Source organism: Lolium rigidum, chromosome 4 (assembly GCF_022539505.1).
Source record: "Lolium rigidum isolate FL_2022 chromosome 4, APGP_CSIRO_Lrig_0.1, whole genome shotgun sequence".
Lineage (NCBI taxonomy): Eukaryota > Viridiplantae > Streptophyta > Magnoliopsida > Poales > Poaceae > Lolium > Lolium rigidum.
In genome coordinates, this window is record NC_061511.1 from 28,073,988 (window position 1) to 28,092,040 (window position 18,053).

At 44.8% G+C, this 18,053-nt stretch overlaps 1 protein-coding gene and 1 pseudogene across 1 annotated transcript; both read left to right on the forward strand.

Moving 5' to 3' along the window:
• Positions 1-394: 394 nt before the first annotated feature.
• LOC124646803 (ankyrin repeat domain-containing protein 50-like) lies at positions 395-4,646 on the forward strand. Its single transcript, XM_047186861.1, has 12 exons — positions 395-455; positions 564-635; positions 762-941; positions 1,073-1,207; positions 1,840-1,979; positions 2,165-2,254; positions 2,403-2,519; positions 3,137-3,289; positions 3,493-3,594; positions 3,838-4,008; positions 4,083-4,162; positions 4,300-4,646. The coding sequence occupies exons 1-12, from the start codon at positions 395-397 to the stop codon at positions 4,325-4,327; spliced, it is 1,329 nt and encodes a 442-aa protein (XP_047042817.1). The 3' UTR covers positions 4,328-4,646.
• Positions 4,647-6,670: 2,024 nt separating this feature from the next.
• On the forward strand, positions 6,671-12,158 carry LOC124646804 (annotated as a pseudogene).
• Positions 12,159-18,053: the final 5,895 nt, after the last annotated feature.

The following is an 18,053-nucleotide window of genomic DNA, read 5'->3' on the forward strand; positions in this document are numbered from 1 at the left end:
GATGCTCTAACATAAGCCATTTTAACAAACTATTTTAGTCTCTCAAAACAATTTCCATTATAGAAAGTGTTTATGAAAATCGAATGTGAATTCAAAACAAGCCAAGTCAAGTGGGTGTGGTCAAGGCTGTCAAGCCAAAAAAAAAAGGCATCACGGGCGAGTCTGCTGGTATGTCAGAGGGGGCACGTGTCGACCTCCCATTGCGTCTCCCACCTGCAGCAGCGCACCCACTCCCCCTCCATTCCCGCCTTTTACACTCACAGCCTCTCTCTCTCTCTCTTCGGGCTCTCCGCTTTCTTCCACAATCTTCCCTCGCTTCCCCTTCGAGAGATTGAGAAGAGAGAAACCCTAGACCGCCGCCGCCGCCGCCGGAGGAGTAGGAGGAGAAGGGAGCATGGCCTTAGACCTCCTCGACATCCCGCTGAACAGCTTCTTGGAGCAAGCCCTCGGCAAAGGTTCCTCCTTTCCCCTCTTCCACCATTGCCGGTGCTAAACCCACTTCTTCCATCTCCCCTTCGGCGCACCGATGCTCTGTTTCTCTGCTGATTCGCCTTCGCATGCAGATGAGGACGCCTGGCCCCCGGAGGCGCGCTTCGTGGTCGCCGCCCACCGCGGCAACGTCGGCCGCCTCAAGGGTAATCAGCCGATTCATCTCTTCCCCCCACCCCCTTCTCAAAAGTTGCCCCTTTCTGCTCCTCCTCCTCCTTCCGCGCGCGCGCGCCGGTCGATTTCCTAATAATCGCCCGCGCGCCCAACTGCAGAGATCGCCAGGAGGCTGGACAAGAACGGGAAGCGCGGGGTCGACGCCACGGTGGCCGCCACCACCTTCCAAGGCATGAACGCGCTCCACGCCGCCGTCCGTGGGCTCGGCAAGCTCGCCGTCTGCCGCTACCTCGTCGACCAAGTCGGGATGGACGTCAACATGTGGGACACCTCCGAAAGTAAGTAATCCACCGCGCGCGCGCCCCAGCCCCCATCTCCTTCAGTTCTTCGCATCCAACACAGCCAGCATATACTAGTTCCTTGATGGCTAACTGCATCGATTCGATTCACCTGCTTGTGTATGCGCTAGGCAAGAAGACGCCCCTGGAGCACGCCGTGGCCGGCGGCAACCTGCCTGCCGCCAGGTTCCTTCTTGACCATGGTGCCGATCTCCATCAGGAAAATGAAAAGGGCGTCACTGTTATTCATCTGGCTGCAATGAAAGGTACAAGGCAAGGATCAGAACAAGTTTCCCCTTAAGTGCGTGTCTGTATATGACGTGTCCTTGGGACTTCACCATGATCCCAAATCCTGCTCGGACATCTTTCCGTGCCTGCGTTTCCTGTAGGTTGCTGCAAATCTAATCATGCTCTGGTCTTTACACCTTACGTGTCCATCAGCCTGTTCGTTTCAGATATTATTTTTGTGCGTCTTCTTTCACTGCCATCACATTCTTACCTTATGCTATTTTGTTCTACTCACTGAAACTTACGATTCTTTTAGCATCTAAAACTTGCTGCTCCAAACATGTTACCTTGTGCTATTTTTATTCTACTCACTGAAACTTATATTTTTTAGCATCTGAAACTTGCTCGTCCAAACATGTTACCTTGTGCTATTTCTTTCTAGCAACTGAAACATATATATTCATACAAACATACTGAAACTCGTTCATCCGAAAATATTACACTGTGCTACTGTAGCCGTTGAAACTTGTTCACAACAACCTTTTGATGCCCCTATTATTATATTTCTCAAGTGTAAAATTCTCTTATCTGCTCAAAATCAAACTTGGCTGGCCAAAGATGGTTTGATTGTATATTGTTCTGATCTTCGGTCTTCTATATACTTGTCCAGGCAAGTCTGAAATAGTAAAGCTGCTGCTTTCTAGAGGAGCTGATGTCGACGCCAAATCAGAAGAAGGGACACCACTGCATTTGGCTGCTGTTAAAGGACATGAGAGTACTGTGGAGGTTTTGTTGGAGCACCATGCAGATGTACTGTTCTTAAACCGTTTTCTTATGGGTTGACCCTACATGACCTGTGTTATATTTGTTTTACTTGAAATTAGTTATGCCAATACATGCTATGGCTTAAAATTTGCTTTCTCAAGGACCCATGTGTCATTATTATGGCATGGAAATGTTTATAGTAGCCTTATAGTAGTCCTTGTGTCTTACAGATCAACAAGCTTGTGCCTTCTTGTCTATTAACACCTGTGGAAGCTGCAGTATTTGCTGCTTCTACGCCTTGTGCAAAGCTATTGATTCAGGTATTGCATTGTCTACTGATGTGCTTTTCCATGCAAGAGAGACTCTCTAATTAACTGCTGATGTTACGTTTGGTTATATCTAAGATGAGCATCAATTTATATGGATAAACTGTATGCTTATCCTGTCTTGTGCATGTATGTTTGGTAGGCTGGAGCTAATGTGAATGGTGTTAATCATTGCTTGGCAAGAGCTGCAAAAGATGGCTTAACTGAAATCACTAAGTGCTTGTTGGAGGCAGGTGCAGACCCAAATCGTCCTGATGAGGTGACATTCTTTTTTTTTTCACGATATCATACTTGGCTGCTTGAATTTGCAGCGTCAGTTCTGGACTTCTAGTAGACTACTGGTGTGGCACAATTCTATTACATCGTGTCTTGTACTTTCTGAAAATATGGCATTACAAGTCTATGCATAAAGGGAACCGAAGGTGCAAGCCAATAAGTTTAGTTTTGTCCAAAATAGTGCTTGAGTCTTAGAGTATGTGGGCATCAGTTGAATGGGATAACTTTAAAATCAAGATAAATAATTTTGACACTACTCTGTCGTATGATTAGCTTGAGTACTTTCAGTTGCCTTTATAGTTTTTACAGAAGCATATCAATGTTTCCTTTTCTGTTTGGCATATATTTCATACACAGGAAGTTATAGGATGCTATCTAGGCCTATCGGTACCAAACTAATAGTTTGAAGAAAAAAAGAGTACAAGGCTACAAGCTGCGTTCTAGACTAGTTGCTTCATTAGCATTTGTTTTGTGGTATTATCATTTTGTGATGTCCATTTGTCTAGCATAGTAATGCTTACATTACCAGGGGACCATTTCACTTGTCTTGCTTATTTAACTTCAGTATTGCTTAGTAAGCTTTCTTCTTTTGCTTGACAGCGTGGTCGAATGCCGATAGAGTTAGCCGCTGTGTATGGTAGAAGGGAAGACGTCGAGCTGCTGTTTCCGTTCACGTCCCCAATTCCAAATGTTGCAGACTGGAGCGTTGATGGGATAATCAATCATGCCAAACTGGAGAACATGCAGCTAATGGTATGTTATTATGGCAATTATGATTGCGCTTTCACCATCAGTTCAGTCCCACTAACTGCCCCATGCAGTATTTTAGCAGTCTGTAAACAGAAAAGAATTGTTTGCCATACTCTTTGACTTTACATCAAATCACTCAATTATATCATTAAATTTCATGCATCAAACTTTTGAATGTATGACTAAAGTTACTGTACGTTGCTCAGGATGATGATGCGGTTAACATGAGAAAGTCTGACCTGAAACAGCAAGGGGATGAAGCATTTGAGAATCAGGATTACACAAAGGCGTCGGTGCTCTACACAAAGGTATTATTGTGTTTGTCTACCTCATAGAAAGTTAATCTTTTGAATGACGATTATCATCATCTCACTGGATCTAGCTTAGTGTGTGAAGTGTGAATGTATTAATCTGGGATTTATCTTTTCTTTTGAAGGAATAGTAAGTTTTATCTATAGCCCAATTTCACCTAATAAACATGGCAAATCTTAACAGCATGTCTTTAATGTGGCAGCAGCAATATACTGACATACTTGTGTTCATACTTACAGGCACTCAGGGCTGATCCTTACGATTGTAAAATGCTCGCCAACAGGAGCCGCTGCTGGCTCCGCTTAGGAGACGGGCAGAAGGCTCTGGAGGACGCGATCAAATGCAAGATAAGTAACAGGGACTGGGCAGAGGCACACCACCGCGAAGGAGAAGCCCTGATGATGCTGAAGGTGCGCTAGAGATCACATTTCTTGCATTCTCACATTTGGCTGGCCAAGTATGCACTTAATCTGTGTTTCCTCAGGAGTATGAGAAAGCTTGCGAGGTTCTTACGCGCGGCCTGGAGCTGGACCCCGAGAACGACGAGATGGACAAGTTGTTCTGGTAAGAGAACCAAGGCTTACTTTTTTTTTCTAGAGAACCAAGGCTTACTTTTCTCGAACTGACAAAAGGATAGTGACCTTATGAAACTGAGCCTAGTGATCGTTCCGTTTGATATTCTGATCGGCTTGTGCTTTCAGGGAGGCGATGAAGCTGAAGAAGAAGTGATGCCTGCACGTCCGCGACGCTGCGAAGTGGAAGCCCTTTTTTGTGTTCTCTGACATGATTACAGACTACTTTAAGTCAGGAGTAGTAGCAGCATGTTGCTGTTAAGGCTGCATACTACAATGGCTCATGCTGTCATTTTGGTGACGGTCTAGTAGACTCTGGAACTAGTAGAAGCAGCAGTGGGTTACTGGCAGTTTTTGAGATGTTTGTGCCCTGGGTGGCTATGATACATGCAGATGCAACAACTTTTCTACTCTCACTGCATCCAGTTTTTTTTTGTGAGAGGATGGTGGATGAGGATGGGTTGAATTTAGGATGTTTAGCGGGATGAAAGGCCTTTGCTTTTTACGCGAAAATTTGAAAGTTTGTATGTCGCAACTATATTTACCTCGCTATCGCCTTCACTTTTATCATTGGATCTTGCTCCTATGTTGATAAAAGTTGAAGTATTTTTCTACATGCACTCATCTCCCACATTATTGATGTTCATGCCGTACCACATAACGAACAAAAATACGCATGTTTCTCTGTGTCTCATCATGAAATGGTGTTGCCACCCTTAGGACGAATCGATGCGAACCTCGTTAGCAGTCATCGAACATCACATTCGACCCGAACCCTTGCATATTTACCTCTATTGCCATCAACTGCCATAGTTGTCACCTCTCGGAGCTCATGAATCTGCACCCAAATTGGCCTAAATTTCAGCTTCACATTCTCAGCATGCAATTTTCCATGGTTGAAAAACACTGCGTAGTTTCAAAGAATCTAGGCCCTGTTTCCACATGTTCCCAATCTCCCAAGCAGAAAACCTAAGTGATAAAGAGGTCGTAACATATTGCCCTAAATCAAACCCATGTGCGAAGTTCCACTCTGCTCTCACCTTCCCCCTAGAATGCAGCTTGGCTAAAAGATTTCTCTATTTTTAAGCAAGAGCAAGCCATTGCACATTTTCATTAATCACCTCCTAATCATCAATGGCCTTGTCTTCTTTGAGGTCCAGTTGTTCCAACATCACATCAATGTACTACATCTTCTTCCCCTTATTCACCACTTGTCGCTAAGCAAGCATCCGAATACGTTGTCTTGCATTCGCCACACCTTCGCCTAGAAACCCTGGATCAAAAAGCCTACCAAGAACCTGCACCAACATCGTGGAACCAAGTCTTCCCCTTGATTAGCAGAATGCAAGGCTAATAGGGTAAGAGAGATCAAACCGAACTCCCGATGGCAATGGGTACCCATCACCCGCTTACCCATCGGATTTTTACCCATTAGGATAAGGGTATGGCAGAAAATTTTAACCCATGAGTAAGTAAATGGTAAAAAGTCTCTACCCAATGGGTATGGCGGGTGTGGGTATGAGAATGCAAAACGGATACTCGTATACCCACCTAGCATGTTATCTCGTTCGAACCGTTATTTTGGAAAAGGAAGGCCTTATTTATGTTACCTCATTCGAACCTTTAAATTTCCGTGAACCTATGAAGTTCACGAGTTTGAATTATAATTGGTAGTATGTTCTTATGCAACTTATGTTGGGCTGAAATATTGTGTTCTTTCATATATGTTGGGTTGTACTAAAATGCTGATTTTTTCCACATAGGTTATGTTGTTTTGCAGTTTATATTCACATGTCATACTGTTTTGTTGTTTCCTTTCTTATACATATGTTGCATTGTTGTTTCTCCCCATTTACGTGGTCTGTTTTGATGTTCCTTTTTCATGTGTTCTGGTTTGGACTGCCGGATAGGTATTACCCATGATTTTTTTTAAACCCGTTGTGTGGCCATTGGATAAAATCTGTACCCATGTGCGGGTGTAGGTGCGGGTAGCGTGTAAAATTACACGACATGGGTGCGGGTTTGGTTAGGCTCCACCCACACCCAATGGCCACGGGTGCCCACCGGGAAACCGAACAAGGATAGTGAACTCTCCGTCAAACCGAGTTTGTCGGGAGGAAGAAGCGCTAGTCGCCTGGAGAAAGGAAACTTGAAAGAGCAGAAAAACACACAAACCAGAATTCTCTTTTGTGTATATCTGAAAATCGAATGTGAAGTAGTAGCATGCGAATGCCGTGGGTGTGGTCAAGCAAGAGTCCAAGGCAAAAAGGCAGCACGGGCCGGCTCTGCTACCGTGCTCAGAGGCTCAGAGCGCGGGGGCACGGGTCGACTCCCCATTGCGTTGCGTCTCCCATCTGCAGCAGCGCACCCACACCCACCTCCCTCTTCGCTTCCCGCCCCATTTCTTTTCAGTCTCTCTCCCCATTCCTCCGCTTCCTTCCGCCGCCGGAGATTGAGAGAGGATAAACCGTAGGCTGCCGCCGCCGCCGGAGGAGAGAGCATGGCCATGGACCTCCTCGACACCCCGGTACCCAACCTCTTCGAGCAACTCCTCGGCGAAGGTCCTCCCTCCTCCCTCCAAGCCAAAAAGGTCTTCCCTTCGGCGCACTGATGCTCTGTTTTTGTTTTGATTCGCCTGCGCAGACGAGGACGGCTGGCCACCGGAGGCGCGCTTCCTGGTCGCCGCCTACTACGGCAACGTCGGCCGCCTCAAGGGTAATCAACTGATCCCCTTCTCCCTCCCCCACCCCCCAAAAAGCTGCCCTTTTCTGCTCCTCCTCCTCCTCCCGCGCAGATCGATTTCCTAAACACCTCACCCAACTGCAGAGATCGCGAGGAGGCTGGACACGAGCGGTCAGCGCGGGGTCAGCGCCACGGTGGCCGCCACCACCTACCGCGGCATGACCGCCCTCCACGCCGCCGTCGGCGGGCTCGGCAGGCTCGCCGTCTGCCGCTACCTCGTCCACGACGTCGGGATGGACGTCAACATGTGGGACGCCTCCCCAAGTAATCCATCCGTCCATCCATCCTCTTCGCATCCAATCCAACACATGCATGCAGCATTGCAGCATCAGTTCTGTTCGTCGATGGTTAACTGCGCGCGTCCGTTGATCTGCTTGCTTGTTGCTCGCGCGCGCTAGGCAAGAAGAACCCCCTGGAGCACGCCGTGGCCGGCGGCAACCTGCCTGCCGTCAGGTTCCTTCTTGACCGTGGCGCTGATCTCCATCAGGAAAATGAGCAGGGCCACACTGTTCTTACACTAGCTGCAACCAAAGGTACAATGCGAGGATCCTTAGGTGTCCTGTTTTTTTGTTTTGGTTTCCCATTAATAATTACCTGACTTACGTCTGCCCTTGGGATTTTACCTTGATCCTGAATCCTGCTATGTTCGTGCTTGCAATTCCTGTAGGTTCGCTATAATTTACTGTAATCAAATAGCGTCTGGTCTTTACACTTTACATGTCCATCAGCCTGTTGACTTTAGATATTTTGGTGTGTCTTCTATCAATGCCAAAACATATTCTTACCTTGTGCTGTTTTATTCTACTATCTGAAAATTATAATTTTCCAGCATTTCAATCTTCCTCGTCCAAGCATACATGTTGTGCTACTATCACAGTTAGAATTTGTTCACACCAACCAACCTTTTTGTTGCCACTGTTACTATGTTTCTTAAGTGTAAAAAAATGTTCTCCTTTTTGCTCTATCTGCTCAAAACTTGGTTGGCCAAAGATGGAACTATTGAATATTGTTCTGATCATCAGCCTTCCACACTTGTCCAGGGAAGAGTGAAATAGTAAAACTGCTGTTTCCTAGAGGAGCTGACGTTCAGGGCAAATCAGAAGAAGGGACACCACTGCATTTTGCTGCTATTAAAGGATATGAGAGTACTATGGAGGTTTTGTCGGAGCACCACGCAGATGTACCTTGCTTATACCATTTTCTTATCTGTTGACCCTACATGGCATGTGTTATATTTATTTTACTCTGTACTTGAAATTAGTTGTGTCAATGTAACGAACACACAAGATATGGCCTAAATTTTTCTCTCTCAATTCTCAAGGACCTGTCTATTATTATTATGGCATGGAAATGTTTATAATAGTCTTTGTGTCTCACAGATCAACAAGCTTGTGCCTTCTTGTCTATTAGCACCTCTAGATGCTGCAATATTTGCTTCTGCTACGCCTTGTGCAAAGCTATTGATTCAGGTATGGCATTGTCTACTGATGTGCTTTTCCACGCAAGAGAGACTTTCTCCAATTGACTACTGATGTTGCGTTTGGTCATATCTGAGATGAGCAGCAATTTATATGGATAAACAGTATGTTTACCTTGTCTTCTACATGTATGTTTGGTAGGCTGGAGCTAATATTAATGGTATTAATAATTGCTTGGCAAGAGCTGCAAGCGAAGGCTTAACTGAAATCGCTAAGTGCTTGTCGGAGGCTGGTGCAAACCCCCAAATCGTCCTGATGAGGTGGCATTTTTTTTTCCAGGAAATCATAATGAGCTGCTTGAATTTTTAGTAGACTAGTACTAACAATATGTTACACTGGTGTGGCACAATTGTATTATACAATGTCTTGTAGTTTCTGAAAATATGGCAGTACAAGTCTATATGTAAAGGGAACCTAAGGTGAAAGCCAATAACTCTAGTTTTGTCCAAAATAGGGCTCGAGTCGTAAAGCATTCGGGCATCAGTTGAATGGGCTAATTTTAGAGTTAACATAAATAAATTTGACACTACTCTGTGGTATGATAAGCTTGACTACTATCAGTTGCCTTTATAGTTTTTACAGAAGCATGTCAATGTTTCCTTTTCTGCTTGGCATCTATTTCATATACAGGAAGTTATAGGATGCTATGTTTATTGAGTAAGTGGCTTTATAAATTTCTTAATGAGGAAGGGGTGTGGCAAGAATTGCTACATACTCCCTCCATCCCAAAATGTAAGGCGTCTAAGGATTAGTCAAAAGTCAACGCATTTTAAGTTTGACCAAGTTTATACACAAAAATATAAACATTTACAGTACTTAATCAACATGAAGAGATTCATCATAAAATATATTTTCTTAATATGTCCATTCGATATTGTAGATGTAAATATATTTTTCTAAATATTTGGTCAAAGTTAGTAAAGTTTGACTTTTGACCAGTCCTTAGACGCCTTACATTTTGGGACGGAGGGAGTAATAAATAGCTAAGACAAAGAACCTTATCTGGGGTGAAAGCTAAGCCTATAGACTCTCCTTTCTGGAAGGGATTGATGGGGGTTAAGGACGATTTCCTTAGTAGAGGTTTTTTCAAAGTTGGTAATGGAGCAATTACTCGTTTTTGGGAAAATACTTGGTTAGAAAAAATGCCTCTAGCCCAGCAATATCCGTCCTTATATAATATTGTGCATCACAAGAATGTAACGGTAGCTCATGTGTTAGCTCAAACACCTCTGAATATTAGTTTCAGATGGCCGTTGGTAGGTAACAAATGGACTTTGTGGTTATAGTTATACCAAAAATTTATGATGGTTAATGTAAATGGAGAGAATGATCGTTTTGTTTGGAATTTGACTTCCAATGGCTTGTTTACGGTAAAATCTATGTATGAGAATCTTATGAATGACCGCACCCCTTTTTTGAGAAAATACCTATGGAAAGTTAAAGCCCCCCTTAAGATAAAAATATTTATGTGGTTTCTGAGTAATAAGGTATTGCTTTCTAAAGATAATTTAGCTAAACGTCGGTGGAATGGGTGTATAAAATGTGTTTGTTGTGGAGAGCAGGAGACTATTAAACACCTCTTTATAACTTGTCCTTTAGCTAAAATACTTTGACGCACGGTTAATTTCACATATGATCTTCCGCCTCCAACAAATATTACGAATATGTTTGGTAATTGGTTAAATGGAGTTGATAGACAATCTAAGGCTTTCATCCGTATTGGGGTTTCTGTCTTATGTAGGTTGATGTGTAGTCTTTTTTTGCTTTGTTTCTTTCGTTGGTTGATTTTTGTATCAATTCTGGGCGATGCTTGATATGTTTCATAGTTGCCGGTGAACCGGATCATCCGGATCGAGGAACGGGATCGAGGAACGAGGTTCGACATGCTAGCGAACAAGGATCGACCAGGGCTACACATCTCCGGTACGCCAAGTTGGATCGTGGATCGCGATCCACTTTGATTTGGGTCGATGAAGGCAACGGAAGCACGGCGCCGGCGGCGAGCCCGCGTGGGCGCGGCAATGGTGGTGGGCCAAGACGGCCTTCTTCCTGGTCGCCATGGTCACCTTGCTGCTGCTCGTCTGCGCCCCGCCCCTGCTCGTCGTGCTCCTGGACTTCGCCCTCCCGCCCACGCTCCTCTTCGCGCACCTCCGCGCCGGCGCGGTCACCCCGAACGGGATCGTGATCCGGCCGCGAATCACGTCGACCCGCTGCCATTCCCGACCCTCGATCCGGGGTCGCGGAACGCGGCACGGACCCCGACTGGCAACTATGCTCTGTACTTGTACATTATTAATAGAAGGCCGTGTGCATCATCATGATGCAGAAGCCGGGGTCTTAATCCCCATTTCGAAAAAAATGCTATCTAGGCTTATCTTGGTACCGAACTAATAGTTTGGAAAAAAAGCAAGAGCTGTATTCTAAAATCTAATCTAGTGGCTTCGTTAGGCATTTTTTTGTGGTATTAAATCATTTTGTGATGTCTATTTGGCTAGCATAGTAATGTTTACATTACGAAGGAACCATTCATTTGTCTTTCTTATTTACTTTCAGGCTTCAGTATTGCTTAGTAAGCTTTCTTCTTTTGCTTGACAGTGTGGTAGAATGCCAATAGAGTTAGCTGCTGTGTATGCTACAAGGGAAGATGTCGAGCTTCAATTTCCTTTCACCTCCCCAATTCCAGATGTAGCAGACTGGAGCGTTGATGGGATAATCAATCATGCCAAACTGGAGAGCATGCAACTAATGGTATGGTACTCTGGCAATTATGATGGCTCATTCCGCATCAGTTCAGTCCCACTAACTGCCCCATGCAATCTTGTAGAAGCTCTGTAAATAATTGTTTCCTATACTCTTTGACTTGATCTCAAATACTAAAATCACTTATATTATATTATTACTTTCACGCATATAACTTCTGAATGTATGACCAAAGTTATTGTATGTTGCTAAGGATGATGAGGCGGTTGACATGAGGAAGTCTGGCCTGAAACAACAAGGGGATGAAGCATTTGAAAAGCAGGATTACAGAAATGCATCGGTGCTATACACAAAGGTACATTATTGTGTTGGTCTACCTTATAGAAAGTTAATCTGTTGAATGAGTAGTATCATCATCTCATTAGACCTGCTAGCTTAATGTGTGAAATGTGACTATTAATCTGGGATGATGTGTCCTCCATTTGTCTTTTCTTTTGATGGAACATTCAGTTTTATCTACAACCCACTGTCACCTAATAAACATGGAAAATCTTTGAGCTAGCAAGCAGAATTTCTCTAATGTGGCAGCAACCGTGCATGTATGGTCTTTGGGTCCGGTTTCCCTTATTAACTGGACCACTTTCCCTCTTCCTATAATGCAATGCGGGAGCTCCCCGCCCTCTGACGAGGTTCCGTCAAAAAAAAAAATGTGGCAGCAACAGTAGGAGAAGCTTTGATGATGCTGAAGGTGCACTGGAGATCACATTTCTTGCATTCTCACATTTGGCTGGTCATGCATGCACTTAAATTGCGTTTCCTCAGGAGTATGAGAAAGCTTGCGAGGTGCTTACGCGTGGCCTCGAGCTGGACCCCGAGAATGACGAGATGGACAAGCTGTTCTGGTAAGAGAGATCAACCATATTTCTAGAGAACCACGGCTTACTTTTCTCCAACTGACAAAGGGATAGTATCATAGTAACCTTATGAAACTGAGCCTAGTGATCGGTCCCGTTGGTGTTCTGATGGGCTTGCGTTTTCAGGGAAGCAATGAAGCTGGAGAAGAACTGATGCATGCCGCCGCTGCGAAACTGAAGCCCTTTTTTTGTGTTTTCGGAGATGGTAACAGACTACTTTCAGTAGGGAGTAACAGCAGCATGTGGCTGTGATGTTAAGCTTGAAACTACAACGGCTGACATGATGTGTCATTCTAGTGAAGGTCTAGTAGACTGTAGAACTAGTAGGAGCAACAGTCGGCTGCTGGCAGCTTTTGAGATGATTGTGCCCTTCGGTGGTTATGATACATGCAGATGCGGCAACGTTTCTACTCTCACTGCATCTAGTTTGTCTGTGAGAGGATGGATGATGATGGATTGAATTTGGGATGTTGAGAGGGATGAAAGCCCTTGCTGGAAGGGGCGAAGCTAGAACAGGTTTTCATTGGGTCGGCTCATAGTTGCCGGCGAACCGTCCGGATCGAGGAACGGGATCGGGGAACGAGGTTCGACATGCTAGCGAACAAGGATCGACCAGGGCTACACATCTTCGGTACCCCAAGTTGGATCGTGGATTGCGATCCACTTTGATTTGGGTAGATGAAGGCAACGGAAGCACGGCGCCGGCGGCGAGCCCGCGTGGGCGCGGCCATGGCGGTGGGCCAAGACGGCCTTCTTCCTGGTCGCCATGGTCACCTTGCTGCTGCTCGTCTGCGCCCCGCCCCCTGCTCGTCGTGCTCCTTGACCTCGCCCTCCCGCCCACGCTCCTCTTCGCGCACCTCTGCGCCGGCGCGCGGTCACCCCGAACAGGATCGTGATCCGGCCGCGAATCACGTCGACCCGCGATCCGGGGTCGCGGAACGCGGCACCGACCCCGAACCTGACAACTATGGGTCGGCTATGTTACTTATGGTGTATTCTTCCACTAATAAGCAATCTTGAAGAACTAATTCAATGAGGAATAGATAAATTTCGCTGGGTTCAGCTGAACCCAACGCTTCTATACCAGCTCCGCCATGCTCGAGTGATGAATTTATTGGATAAGCGTGTTGTTGCACTTGTTGTTTTTCTTCAGTTAAATTGTTAGTTTTTTAGTTAGCGAAGTAGTTAGCTTTGAATGTGTTTTGTGAGTTGCAAGCGGGTCAGTAGGATCGGCATTTGAACACGTCTCAGTAGTGGATGGCACGTCCAAGTAGGAGATGTGGCGAAAGTCGTGGCACACCGTTTTGTATCTCTCTGTATAAAAGAGAAAGGACAGAAAGTAGCAGAGTTTACGGTGCGTTAAAACCTCTCTTAGCTCTCTCAATCTCTCTTCTCTTTTGTTCCCTGGGATGACAATTGTTATCAGATCGAGATGTCAAAGACTTCGTTGGAGATGAATAAGGGCGCTCGCATTGAGGGGAGTGGCTCCAAGCCGCCGACAATCGAAAGGCGTTGCCCTTCCTATCCCTGGCCTGCGGCGACGAGATCGTTGTGTGGGAGTTCTGCCAATGCCCAGTACCCGATACTGACTCTCTCCAACTACACCGAATGGGTCATTGTCATGTACAGCTGGGCATGGGCAGCCCGGCCCGGCCCGAAAATCCCGGGCCAGGCCAGGTCAGGCTTGCACATTGGGTCGGGTTCGGGCCTGATTTTCGAGCCCGGACGTCGGGCCGGGCCGGGTTCGGGCTTGCATAAAACACAGTTTAAGCCTAGTTCAGGCCGGGCTTGTCAGGCCGGGCCGGGCTTTTGGCAGTTCGGGCCGGGTTCGGGCCTAATTTGTAAGCCCGAAGGTCGGGCCGGGCCACGCTCGGGCCTGGGAATTTCAGTTCGGCCGGGCCCGGCCCGAAACCCGGCCTGACCCAAGAAATGCCCAGGTGTATTGTCATGCACGTCTAACTCCAAGAGGCGCGCCTTTGAGACATCATCGAGTTTGGCGCTCACGATGAACATGAAGATCGCGCGGCGTTGGCTGCGCTGCTCCGTGTCGTCCCCCGAAAATGGTGCACATACTGGCACCCAAGGATTGCTCGAATACTGTGTGGGAGGTTGTGAGCGCATACGGGAGGCCAAGGCGTCGCGAGTACAAGTCTCTCCATTTCGAAAGGCATCATTAGTGATCTTGAGCTCCTCAGTGATCCCGTCGATGAGTACAAGGCAGTCCTCAAGTTCCTCTGCGTGGTGCCGCACAAGTACACGACGATGGTGATGCCCATTGAACAAGTCGTCAACCTTTGGGACCTGACGATTGAGGACCTATGCGGGCTACTCCTCACAACGAAGGAGGGATATGACCTCGACGATGCCATTGATGATGTCGACAAGCTGCTCTCATGGAGGAGTGGGAAAACTGCTAGCGCGAGTATAAGAAACATTAAGGGACAAGACGAAGAAGCAATGAACACAAAGTTCATGCTCTAGCGCTGGCGAAAGCCGCAAAGGAAACTGCCACTGGAGAAAGGCTAGGCACTGAGCCAAGGAATGTCGCAAAGTCAAGCGTGACCGCGAACAGCATGGCAAAGTGGCGAATATGGTGCAAGCCGATGCCAAGGATGAGTCACTCCTGATGGCGACCTAGCCAGAAGATGCGGTGTCCGCCGTCGACATTGCGTGCCCTTCTTCATCAGCTGTGGGGGATCACGTCTTCTTCAATGAAGAGTGCGCCCTCATATTAATTAATTTTCTTCATCTTCAACTTCATTTTCTGTCTGTGGACAATAATATCGGCGAAATGTAGGTCTATCTTTTGTTCTTCTAACATCTTTGCCTTTTCCTCTGCTTTATTCTTATTCTTAGCATCGATATTCAACCATTTATCACATAGCTTTATCTCAACATGCAGATCCTTGCAGTTGCAATGGGAAAGCTAGAATATTCACATAGATGAAACAAATCGGAATGAGAAAACCTAAATCCCGAACTAGGGTGTATCCCTAATTAAGTCTAGAAAATGTAACTCGTTCGAATCCACGGTGTCGGTGCCATCAGATATGCAGGGTTGGCTCCTTGACAATGGAGACGGTCGGCAGTACCAGCTCGCAGGGATGCGGGAGACAAGGCTCCGAAGTAACGGCTAGAAATATCTAAATGAAGGGGTCCGGTATTTAAGAAACTAGATGATACCCCGCGCGTTGCTGCGGAAATTCTTAGCAATATAGTTGTACGTGTTTTGAGTAGTACATTTTCAATTACGTAATATCATTTTTTAGTATCTGTGATAAGAACGCACATTTAATTCCCTAAATTAGTAATTAGTTTCTATGGAAAGCATGCAGAACTGTGGTAGTATTTGGATTTGCCTAAATTTAGAGAATACGATATTGTCAAATAGGGTAGTCAACATTCAGTATCAAACATTGCGCTGAAAATCGTGCCTAGAAATAGGTTGGATGATGAGAAAATAAATTTGGAGAGATGTACATCTAAGCATATGACAATGAATTCAGTTTTTAAATTGGTCCTTATTGTACCATATTGGACAAAGGCGTATTGTAGCTTTTTTATGTTTGAAGGTGGCAAACGATGTCATTTTCATTTACTAAGAACATTTTCAACTTGCCTTTTTATAAGTTCTCACAATATATATTTAAGGGGACTATGCATATTTTATCTCAACAATCAACGAAAGCCACACCGATGAATTATAAGGTATAAGTAGATTGCAATTTCTGAAAAACATGCTAACATACCCTACATGAAGATTCTAAAGTTAATTTAAGATAACTAAATATTCTTAGGACAATCTACAATGAAAAAAAAAATTCTTAGAAAAATCTACAGAGAATACAAAAAACAAATCTCCTTAAGTTACATAATGTGTCCACTCTTGTCTTTCAAGTGCAGCAGCCTTTGAGTTGGGCCTGCAGTATCAAAAATTCAAAATTGTTTCAAGTCCTACATCTCTTTTCTAACTTCCAGTTTGGATTATAAGCACAGGCTGATAAAACACACTTGAGTGTCTTTTTTTTAAGGAATACGGTAGGGGAAGCCCCTACAGTGGTTTTTTTTTTGTGAAATAATAAGAACCCAAATCTGCGTCCGTGGGGATTTGAACCTGGGTGGCTGGGTTGTACATCCACTTCCCTAACCTTAAACACACTTGAGTTAATCTAGACATTACATTATAAACGAACAGCAGGTCGATGCACTAAATATTCGACCGGAATACATTCATGAAATAACAACATAAATGTAAATAAAAAGACACCTATCAGTGAAGGCAGAAGATAGGGCCAGTACCATACGGCATAATCCATTAGAAGAAAATGAGAGAAAATACATTATACTTTCATGCAGATTTATCCGTGCCTTTCTAAGGAAACATAGTCTTGAGTCATAAACACTCATTTGATCTAACCATAAGAAATCAGTACTATGTAAAAGGTCCATGCGGCATCAATCCATTAGCGGGAAATATGGAGAAAATCCATGGAAATTCATTTGGATACTTCTGAGAAATATCTGCATGCCTGTATTAAACAACATATGAAGACCAATATATTTAATCTGACAAAAAATATATAATTAGGCCATGCACAAAATCTTAAATTGTTCAGAAAAAATGGATGTTATTTACAACATCAAGCGTGGTAAATCATAGATGTACTGGTCGCATGTTTTTTTTATCAGAATCTGATTGCCACGCCTCTCCTTACTTTGGATGGTGCTTGCTAGATGGGAAGTTGCATGCTAAAGGGAAGAATAAGAATTCTATGTAACACAGAAATGACAATAAAACTTACCGTGTGGGCAAAGCGACTACCACCATGATAAAATCAATCGCTGGCGATTGAATAAAATGAAAAGCAATTGGAGTGTGGGATTCATGAAAAAGTGTAGAATAGCGAGATAATAGCTTCGTGGGTGGGGGGAGAGGCTGTGTGAGCAGTGGCGCAAAATAGTCTATTTAAAGCCAAATAAGGCCATTCAATTTTCTTCAGCAGTTTATTCTGCATTTACATGAGAATTAAGAGGGACACTGCAGTTATTTGTTAGTTTCATATTCTAGGTTGTGCGCCTGTGCTGGAGCGGAACTGTGAAAGAAAAACGGAGGGGATAATCCAGGGGATTAATGGACACGATCGAAGATGTAGCGGCAGGAGTATGAAGGAGGGGCGATTGACTAATGGCAGGAAGATGTAAAAGAAGAAGAAGAAGAAGAATGGCAGGAAAGAAATTCGCAAGATAAAAGGCAGGAAACGAAGTGGAGTTTCAATTAAGCATGTATGCTGTCAAATATTTTAGGGTGACGTGGCCTCATAGATTTGCAAAGAAATCTTGTAGTGGGGGCTAGCTATTTAGAGATAGAAGATAGAAGATAAATGCAACCAATGAAGGATAACATGGTGTCATGACTTTAAGAGAAGAGAAAACTGAACGCATGTAACCGAACGTGTGCAGAATCGTGCAACTTTTTTTTTTCTTCTTTTGATTAGGTGGCAAGCTATGATTGCTTGGAGGTGAATGATGAGGTGGATACCTTGCATGTGCAGGAAAATGGGATCACCTATTAAGAATGGAAAGGTATGTGCACATCACGCACTGTTTTCTTAAAGCACGCGCATGTTTGATGCCTTAGGGTAGGCCTAACGTTTTGTTCACGATAGCATACAATTTCTATGACAATACATAAAGGCTAGCTGTTGTGCTAGTCGCTATGCTAACTGTTGAGCTTCCCGTTGTGCTATACATTGGTTTATTTCCTCGAACAATCATAAGGAGATTCCAATAATGCGTGACAGATTCAGATTCAGTTGAGGTCGAGGTGAGCTTCCTGCGAGTGTCAACGTAGTCCAAGGTAGCGACGTCAAGAATAAGTAGCACTTAGAAGTAGGGTCAGTACTCAGTCCGATTATATGCGGAAGGAAGGGTGCTGAAGTTATGTACGTACATACGTGCTAGGAGAGATCGAGAGAGAGAGAGGGGTTGGTCAATGTACGTTTTGGCGGCAATGTACTGGCGCAGACGCAAGTAATAATTGCCTTTTATT